Source organism: Struthio camelus, chromosome 2 (genome assembly GCF_040807025.1).
Source record: "Struthio camelus isolate bStrCam1 chromosome 2, bStrCam1.hap1, whole genome shotgun sequence".
NCBI lineage: Eukaryota > Metazoa > Chordata > Aves > Struthioniformes > Struthionidae > Struthio > Struthio camelus.
In genome coordinates this window covers 143,586,562-143,605,195 of record NC_090943.1, presented here as the reverse complement: position 1 = coordinate 143,605,195, position 18,634 = coordinate 143,586,562, and the positions used below count along the sequence as shown (strand labels likewise).

The window sequence follows — 18,634 nt, the reverse complement described above, 5'->3', positions numbered from 1 at the left end:
CTGGATTCCAAATAAGCGGTTTTAAAAGCTTCCTCTTCAGCTGCCATTTTTCTTTTTTTTTTTTTTCAGTGCAGTTTTGCCCTCTAATGACTTTGACCTTTCTTTTTAGTTGTACCTCATTCTTATTTAACTGACAATCTGTCAGGAGATGGAGCTGTTGGGTTAGGTTCATCTCTAGGATAGCTTGCTGTGAAGTTCCTTTTGGATTTTAGTGCTTTGTTGTTACACTCTTCCCCCGAAATCCTGTGGGAACTGAGTGTTGCTGCCAAGCCTTGATTTTTATCATGGGCTATGAAGAGCAGTTGGATTTTATCATAGAGTTATTGTATTGCTGAGCCTTCCTCAATTATAGAGTATTAGTATGCACATAGGAATATATAAAGGCTTTACAAGGATAAAATATTCAACATTTATTAAAGAAGTCTTTTTATAAATTTAGTTACTAATTGGCTAGATAGGTTCATGAAAACTAAATAGTGGCAGCAGCACGCTGTTTCCAGTGAATCTAGTTAATATGCTTGAGAGATTCGCCTGTTCTTTTAGGTTGCAGAAGACAGAATGACTGTCTGTTTCCTCTGCCAGAGAAAACACGGCAAGCATGATTTGTCCTAAGAGTTGTTGATTCGCAATTTTGCAGCCACCTTAGCTGTACATTTGCTTATAGGTGTATGAATATGTGTGACCACTTGGGTATGTAATTAAATGTTTTTGTGATTTACCTACAGTTTAAATTATGTTGTTCTCTTTTCATTTGTATGTAAAACAGTGATGAGCTTGGTTGTTCATTAGTTTGCCAAAATTCTGATATTTCTGCTCTGAATAAGTCTGAGAAAGAAGATAGGTCCCGCGTATAGTCATTTTGAAAACATATGACTTAAGTATACTAAGAAAGTTAAACTATGTTTGAAGAATTAGCTTAAACTCATTCTACAGATTAAACTATTAAATGTTTTATCTGAGAACAAGAAATTATTGTTTTGATAAAACATGAGGCACTATTCACAAGCCAAACATAGGTACCAACCATAGGATTCAAACATAGGTACTAAAGTTAACCGTTAGACGTGTATTGAAAATTGCTGGAATCTCAGAGAAAAAGCAAGTCCACTGTGAATCCTATGAAAATACCGAATGACACCATTGTTGATTCTGAGCGAACAAAAAACAGTCTAACAAAGTGACCAAAATTCTGCTGCAGTAGAAGAAGGTCCTGTGAACCCCAGTGAGGCTGCAACTAGATAATCCATGGCTGATTTTGTTCTGATAGTTTTTATGCAAGGTAGAACAATTTTCTTGTATTGTCTAGCATTGATTTAAGCCTATGTTGATTAGTTGCCTGTTTTTTTTTTTATTATTACTAAATACATAATACTAAAGCTATCAGATAGAAGAGGATAATAGTTATAAAAGATAAACCTAATTTCTCATTAGTAAAGATTTCATTGACCATGGGAAAACAAACGAAGCCAAGACATGCAGTTCAGCTTTTTTTTACTTACTACATTTCCCTTTAAGGAGGTGTTACAGATGAGGTAACAACTCTTTGCAGGTAAAAAGTATGAGAATTAAGGTAGGTAATATGAGAAGTGCTCACCTCACACTACTGTAGTCTCTTGTAAGAGGGGAAAAGGGTGAAAACCTGATTATTTTTTTGCAGCAAGCTTGTTCTGAAAGATTGTCTTTTTAATCGAGACTAGATCCCGTGAGTCTTTGGAACACCTTAAGTGCCCTTACTGCACTGGATTGTAGCTAACCTTCCAGAACGCTATTTTTCTAATAAGTACCTTCAATAAAGGTGGACTGGGTTCTGTTCAGTGTCTCAGTATTAACTGAACAGGATTTCTACATTTGATGGCCTTTTAGAAGCCCCATCTGCTTCACTGCTTTACCGCCATAAACACCATTAGATTGATTTTCTTATCTTATTTGATAAAGACTGAAAGTACATAACTTCAATTTTGTTTGGATAGCTTGCCATTTACTTCTTAAGAGTAAAAAGCATTTTCGTCTCTACAAGCAAGATAAAAAAGCAAGAAAAACATGCTGCAAATAATTGTTTTACGGCTTAACTTTTCTCATTTCTCTGTCAGGATTTGCTAAATGACAATAATGCATAACTTGCAAATGGGACATTTAGTATTTTTTTTTAATGTAACTAGTAAACCTATCTTACACTGAGAGAGAATAAAAATTCTTTATTAGAATTGTATCTATATTACTTAGCAAAGAAAGGCTGAGAGATGATTTCATACGTATGAAGTTATATGGCTGAGGGATGTGTGATTTATCTGACAATTTGTCTTTAATTTATCTGTAGTTTGTTTGAAAGCTGAAGCAAAACACATTCACGCTACATCTGAGAGGCACTTTTTTAGTATGATGTGTCTACTGTTGTAGTGGATTCTCCATTGCTTGAAGCCTTAAAAACTAAATGTTCTTCTAAAAGATGTTCTACTTCAGTTAGACGTCACAAGCTTCCTTTAAGCATGCCTGGGAGAAAACACAACCCTGCAGTCAGTCAGATAGTAAATAGCCTCACTACTGCAGTATGTAATCAAGAACAAGTTAATGAGCTCTGCTGGGGTACAGGAAGATATTCCTGATTGCAGAGGTAGAGATGCTGGAGACAAGGAAAGGGAAGCACTGCAGACAGGAAGAATGCACGGTCAGTGACGCATCCGTACAAGGGGGAAGCAGCAAGGGTAGGAGTCCAAACAAATGATAAAGGGGTCCAGGGAGTGGGGAAGAGAGGAACTGCAATGAGAAGAAGAGCTTGGATAATGATGCACTTTATCAAAATAGTCCCTCCTGGCATCACAATCCAATATTCTGTTAGTAAAATCAGGCAGTGTACTTCTTCTTCTTCATTCTGCTAAAAATATTCCTGGCAATCGTATTCTTGATATTAAGACATTTTTAATTGTAAAGAACTGGAAGAGAATTGTTAGCTAATTTACTTTATGAGTAAAAATACAGAAACTACATTTCAAATAAACCTATAAGCAGAGCTTTCTCTTATTTATAGACATGTAGGGGGAGGAAAAGAGTACATTTAGCATGTTTTGTGTACCCTTACACTAGCAGACTTAATACTTGCCCTTTTTCGACTGTCAGGATGCCCTCTGTGTGAATATAATGTAAATTTAGGGAGGAAAAAATGAAGTATAATTTGATTTTTGGTTCCTAGAGGTTTCTTTGAAATCATATGTTTCTAACCAATGCACTTATTTTCAACTTTTCAAAATTAATCTCTATATGAATGCAAAACTATACCCAGTGGTATGTAACTTCCTATGCTAAAGAGGTTATCTCTTGCTTAACTGCACTCTGACCTGTCATTTCTGACTGTTCATAAGCTAGCTGTAGATGAATATACTACACCTGTGACCTGGCAGATAGGAGATGCACATTATGAATTTTTTTGTTGTTAGTAGTGGTGTTTTTTTTAGTGTGATGTATAGATTGCTCTGTCTTTGCTAGAGGAGACAGTGAAAAAAAAAAAAAACTATTTTGACTCACGGCACACATTTACAATGATTTTTACATTTTGTGGAATATATTCCATGATCTTCATGTTCATCTGCTTCATCTGCTTAATAACCAGAATCTTCATCTGGAAAAAGTTCCCTTAAACCATTTACAGTAACACTACAGCTTTCTTCTGACATTTATCCTGCTGAAACCTCCCGGGTCTTCAGTTGCCTCTGCTAGTTCTGCTTTAGGCAGGCACGGAACGTACGTGTAAATTGCTATTAGTTATACCAACCAGCATGAACTGTAATATAGGTGCGCGTTCTTCCCCGGATGTCAAGCCAACAACATGCCCGTTTGGGGAAGGCAGCTGAAGAACTGACTCTCAGTCCAAAGCAAAAAACAATGTGCGGGGCAGTCGGCTTCCTCCCTCCCAAACCTTCCTGCAGAGGCTCCGAGTAACCCGAAGTAACAAGAGCACAGTGTGTCTTCCCAGGAGCCACACATTTTGCACACTGAGAAAAGAAATTTGGAAGGCTGTGTAATAGTGCCACCAGGTGATAGTATAAAATATTGGGCTTGCTGCCAGACTAACTCCCTTAAACAGTTATTTGCAGATTGGCTCTGCTGTAAACATAACAGCATGTTTTTCCTCCCTAGCAGCACAGTTACACGCTGGTGGCTCTTTGGTGATGCAGATCTTCAGACGTTAACTAACCCATGTTTGATGTAAGAGCCATAGTAAAGGTGATGGATATCTGTGGAGGGTTATTGTTTTTTGTGGGGGGGGGGGGGGAGTGTGTTGCTTTTGGGGTTCTTTGCAATTTCTGTGGTTTTTATGGAGGCAGGTTGAGGTTATGGATCTGTCCCACTGAGCCTGTTTTCTTCTGACATAGAACAGATGAGAGAACAATCAGGACAATATTCTAAAGAATACCACAGCCTGAAGTTTTTATATGAAGCCCCAAGGCAAGCAGGATAAACATCTTAATTGTTACTGATGCCGATTTGAATCTAGATTCTTTAGCATCAAGTAATCTGCACATGTTACTTGAAAGCACTTCTCATTTATACGTGACAGCAGCGATGATCCTGTGGAACTGATTTATGTAGAAGAGCTTCTAGGAATGTGATCCCATCCTAGTGGGAAAAGTCATATTAGTGAAAGAAGATATTTCTAACTCTGAGGGGTTCTGCTAACACTCAAGATATATTAGCATAATGAGAAAGCTGTTTTCATGCACTCTGCCAGCATAGCAAGAGAAAATTAAATAAACAGGAGCCCCTTACAGCACAGTGTATTCAGGAAGAACTGATAAAGGTAATGCAAAATGATTAAGATTTTTAAATAATTTTCTTTTTCACTATATTCATGCTTGTTAACAAAAACTAGGTCTTAATTTAAAATGTAATTGGAATTCATTGCTTGAAGCAATCTGCCCCAAATGCATGTCCTACTCAAAAAAGGCGACAAGCTGTTGAATTAATGGAGGGTGGGGGAACCAACATGTTTTCAGTGTAATGCTCATGTTCCCTTTACTGGAGTTTATGCTTTGCCGAGACGTAAGGAGGTGAAGACACAAAGAATCACTGCACACACTCATGGACGTTACCTTTCTTGCTCAGGGGAAGGAGCAGGGAGGGAGAGGAGGAGATGTTTGCCCTTTTGGGGGGAGTGGGTGGGGCAGCTGCCCCACTGTACCTTCAGAAACTGTTGGTGGAGAATTACGCTTTCTCTTTGTAAGCTCTATAAATTGTGTAATTCCTGCTTCGTGTCTCAAAAGTTGATGACAGTCCTTGCCTGTTATTCTGTCATTTTCTGTGAATTTTGGAGTGTGTCCTTCTTCTCTTGAAAAAGCTACTGTTTAGGGATCACAGCGCTCTCTGGTAGGTGAGATTAAGAAATTATAAAAATTCCTGCTTCTCTTAGTAAGCAGGCCTGAATAGAAGCATAATTTGTTAGCTGCCCTAATATTTGTCAGCTAGGTGGAGGGTTTAAATGTGCTTTTATCTTGTCTTATTTGTGTGACTTGGTCATAGCTGTCTTCATGAGACTGTCCTTTCGTCTGTTAAGAGCAGTCCAATGAACAGTTTTAATCCTACTGTCAGCAGTACCCCACGAACAAGCTCAGTTTGAGCTATTCAATATAGAACACGTCTGTTCATCTCAGTATGACTGAAAATTTTGTTTCAGAAGATTTTGTTTCACTAATGTAAGCATGATCAAACAATTTGCCTCCACCTTTCTTTCACACCCTGTGTGAAAGGCTGCTGAAACTGATGGTCTTGGCTCATTTCGTTAGGAGAGATGGGTGAAAAGGCCTCTGTCTTCCAGGTCAGCAAAGCACTGAAGTTTTGTTTTGAAATGTGCACAACTTCCTGTTGAAGTAAGCTGAACTATTCATGTGAAATGCCATTTCAGTCACTGTGACCGTGGGCTAGAATAAATAGGTAGCATTCTTTTGTTGCATTAATGGTGATCCCCTTGGTTTTCATAACGCCAACAGTAACAGCAAGGCAATTGCCTTGTTCTTATTTCCAGCTCATAGTGCTGATTTTACTGTCTGTGAACAACTATATAGGTATGTCAGGGCAGACTCTGCTAACCACAGAATAAACTTTCATGGTAAATGGTAGTACCAGCAGTTCATTAATTTATATTGATTGGAAATCCTATTAGAAATTATTGAAGCTGGGAAGAAAACGCGCCAGTTTCAGACGTCCCACACATGCTCTCATATAGGCTACAGCAGCCTCTAAGTGCATGTGGAATTAATAATGAATGATCCATGACACCAATCAGGTTAGTAGCAGTTTTTAAGAATGTTTCAAATACTATATATATAGCTGATATACATAGATATATATATGCTGCAATCCTCTCAATCAATTTCTTTGTGTTCCGGGGAGGAGAGGGGTCATTAGTCCAGTTGCACATCCCACAGGGCAGTTATCTGTTACCAGTTTTCTGCTTCAAAATATCAGTGCCTACAAATCTAATTATTAAATTAAATTAAATATCTTCTACTTAGCCACTTAGAATTTGGGAAGCCAGGTAACTTAGAAATAACTAATGTTGGGGGTAGATACAAAATTATATAGATTTTTATGCGCACTCCAAATATAATCTACACTTGTATGATCAGTCCTGCTCTCTGTATAGGAGGTATAAATCTGCACTAGCTCTCGGTGTTTGTGAAGTTTATTCTGAGTTTGCTTCATCAAAACTTGCTTCAAAATCTCGCCCATCATTTGTGCAAAAAGCTATTCTTCAAGCCGTATAGGGTAAGAGAGAAATTTGCTTCACCTGTGTAAGTGTGTTGAGTTAAGGATTTGAGAGTTTCATGATTTGTGAGTGTGGCATTGTGTTGGTAGCAGGGAGGGCCCAGGAGCTCCCCGCCTCACGGCAGGAAGGACCTGTGCGGGTTGCGTTGCCCATGGAGGGAGGTGTGTAGGAGAGAATGGGATGCAGCCCCCTGCTTGTTTTTCCTTTCCTTCCCCCTCTTCTTGCCCTGGTAGATCTGCACCTGAAGTGAAATAGTACATGAGTCCCACTGAGTTTGCAGTTTCAGTTCAGGAGCTGGATTTCTTCTTGGCACTTGCAGGAGGTGCTAACTCAATTGGAAACGTTTAATCCTGCTTTCTCGAAATGTTTACCATTGCATGCCCAAATGCAATGCAAATGTCTGCTTTAGGGCCCTCCAAATCTGGATTAAGTTTTTTGTAATTATTTCCTTTCTGCGTTGTGGTGGTAATTTTTTCTTAAAAACAAAACTTGAACAATGCTCAGGAAAGAATTCAACCCAACTGCTTTGCAGTATTGAAGCCAACCTGTGACAGGAGTATTTTGTACCATTTGCGAGGGTAAAATGTGGTCTTCTTGGAGACCAGTGACCTCTTTTCAAATAATTACATGTAGTTAGAGCACCATCTGTGAATTTCTAATAACTTTGTGAATCAGGATCTGATTACTGAAGCTAAACTTCTTTAGGCACAAGCTGCTGTGGAAATTAGATTCTGGTTGCTGCGCAAAGTAAGCAGCAGCAGCAAAAGAAATAAACCTCTTAAGTCCAGGTCTTTCTTGCAACACACGGTAACGTTCCACAGGTGGTACACTTTCGCAGCAAGTGACCCAAAACCATCTGCAGACAGGTGTCTTGTGTCCACGTGTAATCAAATCAAAGAGATGTTCCTGGCTGTTCCATAATTTTAACTTCAGCAATAGAATTAATGTGGCAGCAAAAATACTTTTTCAACACGTAAGTGTATGCCTTCTGTTAAAATTCTTGCTATAGGTTGTCAGTATGAAAGTATAATTCCTAAGAGGCAAGCTCTGTGTTTATCGCATAATTAAATGCTATGATTTTCATAGTATTGATAAATATGAGCATAAGGTAATCCTGTTATCTAGAAAAGAGATATAAATGTGGAAAAGCAGCTCATTACAAAAGTTAAAAATATTATTAAAAGTTCTATTCTCTAACTGTAAAGGATTTTGATTAAGAACATCTTTCTTTCTAAGTATTTTACTAATGAGTACATAATGAATTAACTGCTTTTCTAACCATGCAAATACTTGGTTTGTCAAAAACTGGACACTTACTGAAATTTGATAATGAGAACAGTTTGACTTTGTTAAATGATTTACTTCTTTTTGACTTAAAAATTTTTGCTCATGGACTGAATATAAGATTACTTGACTAAGCAAATGACAACTTCTTGAATGAACACAGTGTATTCTCAGTAGCTATCACAGTAGCCTATGAATAATAGCAAGTGACCAAACTCTGTATTACTGTTCCATCGGAGAGCCCTGCTAATGAACCTCGTGCTCGGTGCGTTACAAACAGAACAAAAGCCAGTCCCTGCTTCAAAGAATTGACAGTCATCTCAGAGACTGCTGAGGAAGGCAGGAGGGTAAGTGGAGCAGAGAAAACAGTGAGCATGTCCATAAACAAGCCCTAGAAGGCTGCTTTGAAGACACCTGACTTGCCTCTAGATACCTGGGTTTGTGCATAAGATTTTGACCTCTGCCGAGGGAATCCAGGCTTGTTCCTAAGGTACAGCACCATGTCTGTGCAGAGCTGTGTCTGTTCTGCTTCCAGATCACCCTTTGTTTATCGGTACAATGCCTTGCTGTAGCATTTACCAAATCAGATTAACGCTAGCTTGAAGATCTGTGCACGGAGCTATGTTACATGCTAGATAGGCAATGGCCTCAGCTTCGTGTTATTGCTGACAACATTTCTGAAGACAGCACAGCGAGGGTTTTAAGCTGGAGCTTGTTGGAGTTTTGGAATGTGCTTAAGAAAGTCCTTCCAAGTAGCAATATTGGAAGAAGAACAAAAGTGTGAGGGAGTTTAAAGTGGTTAATTGAAGCTAGCACAATTGGCATATCCAAGAAGTCTATTTTCTCTCATCAGGGACATAGCAGAGTCGGGACAGAAAAAATTCAAGGTATTATATGTTATTCTGCACTAGGTGGAATGCATTGTAAAAGACTTGCAGGTTTTTAGGAGATAATTTTGTTCAATTGTATTTACTGATATTTTAAAATATGAATTAAAAAAAAAAAAAGTGCCTATTTGCCTGCTTAAAACATAGGCTTATCTGGGAGAAGAAAAAATTACTTACTCTGGATATATCAGGAGCATTTAAACCTTATTTTCCACTTTTTTTTTCTTTTAGCAAGCTGAGTAAGATCTTTAGTTGGCCTAAATACTGAAGCCATGAAACAATTGCTTGAACTGAAGCTTCTGATGTCCAGATTGTAGATGTTCATGATTTCTTACTGTTTCTTTATTGTTTATCTAAGGTTTTCGTACCACTGGAAAGAGGATTAAAAATCTGCATTGGCAGTATTTTATGTTTTATGCAATAATGTATATTTTATATGAGATCTTATTTTTGGTGCAGCCAAGGGATTATACAAGGGACACATATGTTCTGTATCTGTCTTCCATTGTGAAAAGATAAACAGCAGTTCGCCTTCTAATCTCATATATTATAGCCATACAAGTCCTCTAGCAAAAATAATTTCTTTTGAAACCTTACACTGCAGGACCTATGTTATTTTTCTTTTGTAAAGAGAATTCAGTGTTATGATATTTTGAATTTACGGAAGTAATTATTTTTCTCCCTGAGAGGTCCAGTACTTATTTTTCTGCAGTTCTGCAGAGAAGATAACTAGATTCACACTGGAACTTGGAATGTAACTAAAAAAGAAAAAAAAAATATGAAAAATATTTAAGCTATTAAGAAAAGTAATATTATTCTTATTTGTGCTAATAATATGTTGAACTTATGCTACTAAGAGCTCTTTGAATTAACAACAGGATATAGAGCATTCCTACTCTAATCACTAGCCCAGAACTAATTCAGACTGGTGGCTCTGGATAGTATCTGTCTCTGAAGTGAATTGGTGATAGGAGAAGAGTTTCTACTGGTCAAATGTGTCATAAAAGACTGTCCCAGTTAAGACTAATTACCTCCAGTAGTAGCAGCCATAAGACAGACACTGAAAGATAAAAAATCATAAACTAGACGTTAGTCTCTCACCCATGAAATGGTCTCTCCAGACCCGTATTTAAGCTAATTGGTAAGTTATTGAGAATATGCTTATGCTATGACAGTGTATGCTCTCTGTTATACTAATAAAGGAAGCTCTCTAGTCTTTAGAGCTCTAGTCTAATGTACTTATCATTACCATTACATTCAATTACAAGTTTTGGAGAAGAAACTGCAAAAGCAGTTCTGTGTGTCACAAAGGAGCGTATTGTTTACATATAGCAACAAAATCTACAGCTGTATTTGAACAAGATAGCTTAACTCGTGCTTATATCATGGAGTGCTATTGGGCATAATTTATAGTGACCCGACCTTTGAGCATAGAAAACACCTTGAAAACAGGCAAAAGTTAATACAACATGCCCCTTTGCTTGCTTGTTCTATTCAGCTACCGTGCATTTCATAGAAGGCATCTCTGCCTTTATGGTTATATAGTACATTAATTCAGAACTGATGCATCATTTATAAATGTATGTAGGGATTCAAGGACAAACTGTTTGCAGCTTCAGACTAGTTATAGGAGGGAGAAGGTTTCTAAGGACCTTCCTTTCAACTGTCCCCTGAATCCACTGGGAAAGAGCTGGAATAAGAACTGGTCAGGCTAGTCCAGTCTGTGTGTGATCTGAAGGAGCAAGTTGTGTGCTGCCCCGTACAAGCCATGCAGCAGCCATTCCCAAAGAATAGGACATTTAAGTCTTTCTTAAATACAGTGTCTTCTCAGCACTCACATTATATTGGTGTAGCTATGTTCTGTCCTCAGTGCATGCAGTTGGGTCTTCAGCATTCAGTTGTATATTTAAATAGCCATGAGATCTGTAGACACAAATGGTGGTAAACTTACCTAATGATACAAGCGACAGCAGAAGTTACATGATGAAGGATTTGCAATCTCTAAGCATGTAAAAAGAGCTGAATAATGAAAAGATGATTAAAAAAAGGCATGGTTAGGTATGTCTTTGCAGCAACCAAAATGATTATGACTGTAGCTGCAAAAATTTGCAAAACCCTGTCACTCTGCCTGAAAAGATTTTTAACTTTTAAAACTAACATATATTCTCGATTTTTCTGAGAGTGATTCATTGCTGGATGCTTTATTCCTACCTTCTCTTTGTTTAGTTTTGTGCTTCTAACAAGCTCATTCCTGTTAGCCTATGGAATTCGTGTAAGACAGGCAATTGCAGCAGTGAATTAGGAAGAAAACTTATATGGTGACTGATTCTTCCCTGGAATAGCATTTCTAAGGACACGTTATTTTCAGCAAGCTTCCTTCTTGAAACTTGACATATAATGTAGATGACTTTTTCAGACACAGGCCAGCTATAAATCCTGCTCTTTGACACAGCACAGCCTTCAAGTAGCATTTATGTCATGTCTGCAAATACAATAGGGCCAATTTGCTAATAGAAATTGCTAGCGACATCTATCAACAAGATTGAGTTAATTAGATCATTGCCACTGTAGTAGAGAATATAATTATTCCTTGATGTGAATTCTGTGCCTTGAGTTACACAATCAGAATGGCACTTACCCACAGAGATTTTTTTCAGAAGATTATATTTGCACGCCTACATTCATAGCATTGCCTCATTTCACTCATTTCTTAGCAGTGCTATATGAATTGTGCATCAAACATAGATTTGGCACTTCCAGTATGTTTTGGGGAAAGTTTACAAATACAGTGTTGTGCCTGAAATACAGTGTTGTGACAGAGCTTTTCATTTGCTAAGTATGTTTGTTTTACCATGTTAATCATTCTGTTTCGTATGAAAGGTTAGTGGTATAATAGTTCTTATAGAAGAGGAAACAATCATGAGTTACAGTATATTTTAAATAAATCTGTGCTTTAGACACCTGGAAACATAGTAATAACCTGTCATTGCCATTTACCTTTCAAAATAAGTATATAATAATGGTATTTTATAATATTAATTACTGATGTTATTTACATGACTTGAGAGTCTCAGCATTTCAATAGCTAGAACTAGAAGTATCCTTTTTTTTCAGAGAGGAAAGCACGTTAGAGAAAATCAGAAAGAAATATGACTTCATTTGATCTCTCTTTATGGGGGGGGGGGGGTAGTTGGTCATTTTTTAATGTATCTTCTTAGTTAGTAATTGTGGTTAATAACTTTCACATTTAGGATGCAGTACAACCTGTATACCACCCCTGCCAAGCACAGCCTGGCTCCATAGAGCCTTGCAGTATCTCTTCACTTTACTTCTTGGTGCTCCAGTTTCTGGAAGACTTCATTAGCTTGAATAGAGAATTACTCTGCTGGCTTAGATCCAGCCAAGATAACCCTGACCAAGCCATGCCTACTGAGAAAATGGGTGCAAACAGTGATTCTGCATAGGCCTAGCTGAGCTAAGAAAATCTCTTTCGGTTTAACTGACTATGCAGAGCCATTCATATGCCCATTTTATCCCATTTTCCAGTGTGCCCATGAGTTGGCTGGTCGTAGCCTGCTTGGTTTTGCAGGATGTGTTACCTGAGGCCCTACGCTGGGTGAAGTAGTCAAGTTGTCTACAGATCTTGGAAGTGTTAGGAGTCTGTTGCATTCACATAGCATTGCCCTTATGTTAATAAGCTGTGCTGGCTCTTCTGTGAATTTATTTTTAGACAATTTCAGATATAGTTGAAGCTAATGGGCATGCTAAGTTCTCTTCTCCCTGGATAGACGGAAGAACAAATTAAACATTTTTTGAAATAAGATAGTTGAGGATATTAAAAGTATCCCCTTACTTAGGTTTTATCATGTGCATGATTGCCTTGGGCAGTACCTTCTATTGTCTCGTTATCTCAGTCCATTGAAGTATTTCAACTGCTGCTTTCATGTCGCCTGAATGAAGGCTGTTAGCATACCCATTAAGTTTAAGAACTGTCATTGCCTAGAGACAAGATCTAATATTGTCTAGAGATCAAAGCCTTGAAGATGGCAGCCGTTAACGCCATCTAGCATTAATATGGCTTCACATCTCATAGTTTATCCAGACCAACAGAGTCAATATCTGCTCAGTTAACCTCTGTGATCCTGCTTCTGTATTCACCCCTGGACTAGTGGAATGGGAAGACAGCTGAACTGTTTCATTAACATTACTTAAGTTGTGCTTAACTTATACCAGGACTTTCAACTGGGTGTTCACCAACAATGCAAGTATCACGTATTGAGGCTATACTGTTGTTCCTTCGTTTGTACCAGCACAATGATTTGGAGTTAAGCTACAGTGTCATGCTGTGGAGGAACAGACGTCTTATGGGTATGAAACTGACTGAAAGATTCAGCACTGCCTCTTCACAATATTACAGAAATAAGATAAAGGACTTTCCATTTACGTAAAGTTAAGAAGCATAAATTTAGAAATCTTGCAGTACTACCCTGTAGATGTTCCATGTACCAAGGCTAGGCAAAAGCCGCACTGATGTTGTGACATCTATTACCTAAAATAAATATGTTTACAACTGAATACTCTTTCGTAATAAAAATTGCATATTGTTTGAAGGATAGTAGAGCTCTGCAAAATTACGAATGCTGTGTATTTTCTGTACAATTAGAAAAGGTTAATTACAAAGATATCTTCGTTTCTGCAATGTTGTGAAAGCTCATCTCATCCTCTGCAACTTCAGGGATATGATTTGTTACATCAGTAGGAAAGGTTGGGGTGCACTGTGGGATATGGAAAAAAATCATCAAACTTTGGGGTGGGTAAAAACACACAATTGCAAGTGAATAGAGTAAAAAAAAAAAAAAGGAGAAACCAGTGGGAAACAGTGTAGACCTCATACTCCAGGGACCAAGATGCCTGGGATAACTGAATCTATGTAAGTTATTGTTAAAGCATATGTATATATATTTCTTGTTTTCTGCTATGCTTCACCAAATAAGAACACTAAGTGTATTCTGTAAATACACAAGATCAAGTCTTAAATTCTAGTCTTTAGGTCAAAGTCTTCAAGATAGTCCCTTTATTAAATATGCCGATTGTGGCAATGAGTAGACACAAGTCCATGGGACCAGATGGGATGCATCTGGTGGTGCTGAGGGAGTTGACCAGTACCATTGTCCAGTATCACAAAGCTGCTGTCTATGATCTCTGAAAGGTATTGGTGACTGGAAGAGGTTCCTGAGGACTGGAAAAAGGCAACTGTCACACCTATTGTCAAGAAGGGCAAAAGGAGGATCCGGGGCTTTGCAGGCTTGTCATCCTCACCGTGATTCCTGGGAAAGTGATAGAGCAAATCCTCCTGGAAGCTGTGTCCAGGCACATGAAGAATAAGACAGTGATTAGGAAGATCAGCATGGATTTACAGAGGGCAAATAGTGTCTGAGCAAACTGATTGCTTTCTATGATTAGATCACTGGCTCAGGGGATGAAGGGAGAGCAGTGGACATTTTGGAGTGACTTCCAACCTAAATTATTCTATGGTTTTCAGCTTATAGTCCATGGTCTCTTGTGCATCTATGCACTACTCCTAAGATACTTGCACAGTAACTACAGCCTTAACCTTAAACTATATGCCTGAGGCTCATTCTTCACCAGGACATTGGTTTTGATCCACCAATCAAAAAAGATTGGTATTATGCTTTGCTTTTATTAAAAAGAAACAAATTTAATTAAAAAGAAACAATAACATTTGATTAGATTTATTGAATTAACTTTAATACAAAATAAACAATTTTAATTAAAAAGAAACAAATTTACTTAAAAAGAAATAAATTTTGCTGTGACCTGGCTATTTTTTGAAATCTCGTTTCTCGGTTATGTTCCCATCCTGTTGTTGTGGCTAGAGAATACCTTGGTGTGAAAAGGCTGTGTGGGTGACACTTTATGTTACTAATGATACTGATGACTTTAAATACTCTGAGTCTGCTGAATAATCACCCTAGAAGTGCAGGGTGCTGTGGCCTGTGGGCTGAGGAGACGTATCCAGAATAGCTTTAAGTACTGCCAGCTGTGTAACTGGGACAACATGAAACTTGCCGCATGCCTGTGGGAAAGCACTGCCAAAAGGCCAGGTATTTTGTCCATGTTGCTCTGACTAGAGTGCTGTTAGCACTTATATGCTTCAGTGACTTCAGTGTCCATCCTTCCCACATCGGTGAAGGCGAGAAACAGAAGAGTTTTTTTGAGGGCTAGTGAAGAGAAGAGACCTACCACTGAGGGTAGGAGCAGTCAGCAACAGACCTTTTGGATCTCTCTTTATGTCTCTGAATCTGATAATTCAACTCATGCTTTTAGGCAATGATTGGAGTTAGAAAATAACCCAACATGAAGAAGCTCAAACTACATAATGTAGGTAAATAGAATATTCCCAGATATTCCCAAAATATAATAAATATTTTATATAATAAGATATTCCCAAATAAAATCTGTTCTCAGATCCAAAACCATTTGAAAGTTATTATAAAAATGAAACAGAAAGTATGCATGTCTAATATTAAATAGTCTATTTGAAAAGTAAATACTTTACTTCAATTTCTTTTCCAAAAAGACCCTCTGGAGACATATAGCATATCAATGTTTTTTGTTTAGGAGGAAAGGCTAATCTAGCAAATAGAAAAAAAATTCTAAAAGGAGGATGGACCAGTTCATTCCAGAAATTTGGAGCTGTGCAAAGGAGATTTATGCAGCAAATAAATTTTTTGACGTTACTTATACATTGGTTTAGACAGACTCTTAAAGTATACAAGATATATTTTGAATATATCATATAAAACTATTATATCTTTGAGATTCTCTTCTTCCTACTTACTCAACTAAATGAGAATCAGAAGTATATATTTTGGTCTATTTATAAACCATGTTGGCTAGACAACTGGATTTATAAAGGGAATATTTTCCTGCATTTTTTTCTGAACAGAAGAAAAAGTTCACTCTTGAAGGGCCAGTTGTTAAACAAGGGAACCAGGGCAGCACATGTGAAATACATGAAGCTGATACCACAATGCCTGTAAATGGTATTAGGGTGTAAGTAGGAAACAGATTTTGGCATTGACAACAGGGCTAAATGTTAGTGTAAACTGCTAAGTAGATGTGTATGTACAGGGGCATGCAGTCTGATTTTTAAAAACAGCAGACTTGTGTCTGTGTGTTTTTATATTTTTAAAATATGCCAAAAATATATATGGCCCTATTGCTTTCTGGGAAAAGTGCCATTATTAAGGTGAGAGATACAAGGCATATTACCAGAGCCCTCGAATCAGATTTAAGAGACTTAATGGCACACAGGCCATTATTATGTTAGGCCTCTGCAAAGGAGTGAATAACGTGTGTTTTCTTCAAAGTTTTAGGTTTGAAATCCTCATCGCAATAAAATAGATGGAAAATAATGATAGAAAAAAAAATAGATAGAAAAAAATCTGTTGATTTCAGGATTTCAACTTCAGAATTTCACCCTATGCCTGTCAAAGTGAATGAGTAATGCCACCGATGAGAATGAGGTCAAGAATGAGTCTAATGAGTCACTAATCCTTTATAGTTAGCAATGGGAAAATGTAAATTATATCCTTTTAGGACCTTTTAGGATCATTTTTCAGGTGGAAAATATACAAGACCATATGAACTTCAAAGAAATGATGATAAATGTCTGTATAAATAACCTTGGCAATATTGGAAGAGAACAGTTTTATCTCCTCTATAGGATCTACGACAGATAGGACACATTTATTACTAAGCAGAATGTGTGTTAGGGGGGAAGGGGGTGTCTTTTTTTTTTTTTTTTTAAATGAGGCATCAGCTGTTTACTAAAGACTAATTAGAAGAAATTTGTCACCATTTGCAGATTTGTTCCTTTCATGATTTAGGAGACAAGCCTGCTTTGTTCTCTCTCTCTTCCTCTCTCTCTTTCATGAAGTGTTTCTCAGTAAAGTACTAATTAAAATCTTTTGCGCCCACATTTGATAACAACTAATTGTTGCCCTTCTTTTTGAAGCTGTTTCTGTCCTGAATCCATCTTGCAAATGTTGTGGCCAGAAAAGTATGTTTAGCCCCAAAGTGTATCTCGCCAAAACCAACACATGCGCACGTGCCGGGTTGGACCAGGGTGAAGTGTCAGTACAGGACGTGCACGAGGCTGCGGCGCTGGACGGGATCCCGGGTACCACGCGCTGCTGCACTCTTCAGGTGTCTAAAAGCTCCTGGTCCGAGAGCTGAGACATCATTGGCCTGAAACTTTTTGCTAAGGTGCAGAAAGATATATACGTGGTTGTAACAGCGCTTGCTGTTGCCTCATTTTATTTGCACTTGAAGCTGTAATAACGCATTTCTGCAAGGAGATATGAGTATCATCGTTTCCGGGGAAAAGAAATGGGAGTCAGCCCGGGTCTTTTCTGGGTGGGTGCCTTTCTGTCCAATTCGCATGGCTGCGTGGCTGCGTTCGCTTACAGCTCATGTGACTTACACTGAGGTAGTCACAAATGAGTAACATAATTTATATGAAAAAAAGAAAGATTCCTTTACTTGGAATTGGAGTGTTTACTAGCTGAAGATTTTATTTTTTGATTATTCCTGACTTGCACCCAGGAATAGTCCACTTGTGTTGAAGAGATTTGGTTCAATTAAGCAACTAAGCTTTCTGGAGGTTTATTATGCTCAGTTCTGACCATCCTGAAATTTTAACCCAACAGGCAGTGAGCTGGTACCCATGACAACCCAGGCTTTCCTTTCCATGGATGCACATGTTTCCCTTTGTATTTTCTGCTAAAAGACAGCGTATGTTAGCAGTGCGGGGGAATGCAGGGATTTTCCCCCTGTGGTCGCTGTCTAGATGACTGTTTTTGAAAGGAAGGAGGAGTCTGTCTTTCACTTTTTACTTTGAAAGAATTAAACTTGTTCTCCCGGTACATGGCCAATATTTGGCAGGAGATTGAGATGTGCGTAGGTCAGTGATAAAGCAGGATAAATATCTAGTCTCATACTGATGCTGTCTGTCCTTATCATCTTGCTGCCCCCTGCTGCCTTCCAGCAGATGAGACTCCATGCGCTGCTGCACAAACTAGAGTAGAAGTAATGATCTCGTTGTAAGTTATTTCTTTTGAATTATGAAGCCATATTTTCCCTGTGTGTTACTACTATTAGAGAGTTGTTAATTTAATGCAGTTTTCAATATGTTCATTGTTTACAGTTAAGAAATAACAGTCGATTTGTTTCTTTCTGTCTAATACAAGACAGTTTTAGGCTTTGGTTTTCGGTGTTGATAAAATTGTTTTAAGCTAAGTTGGAAGTTTTATTGTTACTGATTCTCTCAGTGCAAAATCAATCGTCCCTTTTCCTTTCAGCCACAGCCTCTAACTCCACAAACTAACATAAATAATTGTAACATTTTAAAAATAGAATGAATTTGATAACTCTGCAGTCAACTGGTGCACTATGTGAGCCTATGAAAGCCATTTCTGCCTTGCTTCTCTGCTTGTATTATTGCTTTAGTGAGGTAGAAGGTGGATAGTGCTTACTTTATACTGGAAAATGCAGCAATGATCCTAATACGAATAATCAAATTACAAACCTAGACTATCCTCGCAAAATAGGCACAACTAACGAAACAATTGTGATAACGTATGAACGTCAAAACTCAGCAGTGATATAAAAATCATGAGAT

General features: G+C 37.9%; 1 protein-coding gene across 14 annotated transcripts in view; it reads left to right on the top strand.

The window, feature by feature from the left end:
* The window catches only part of OXR1 (oxidation resistance 1), a 282,934-nt gene that overhangs the window by 153,864 nt on the left and 110,436 nt on the right, over window positions 1-18,634 (top strand). The window contains exon 1 of one of the 14 annotated variants that reach the window (XM_068932832.1): window positions 654-690. The exons of 12 other annotated variants lie outside the window; for them this stretch is intronic. In XM_068932832.1, the coding sequence (XP_068788933.1) occupies window positions 669-690 (22 nt within the window). In that variant the 5' untranslated portion in view covers window positions 654-668. Of the gene's footprint in view, window positions 1-653; window positions 691-2,539; window positions 2,666-18,634 lie in introns of those variants that run through there. One more of the 14 variants, XM_068932826.1, reaches the window with a different exon arrangement.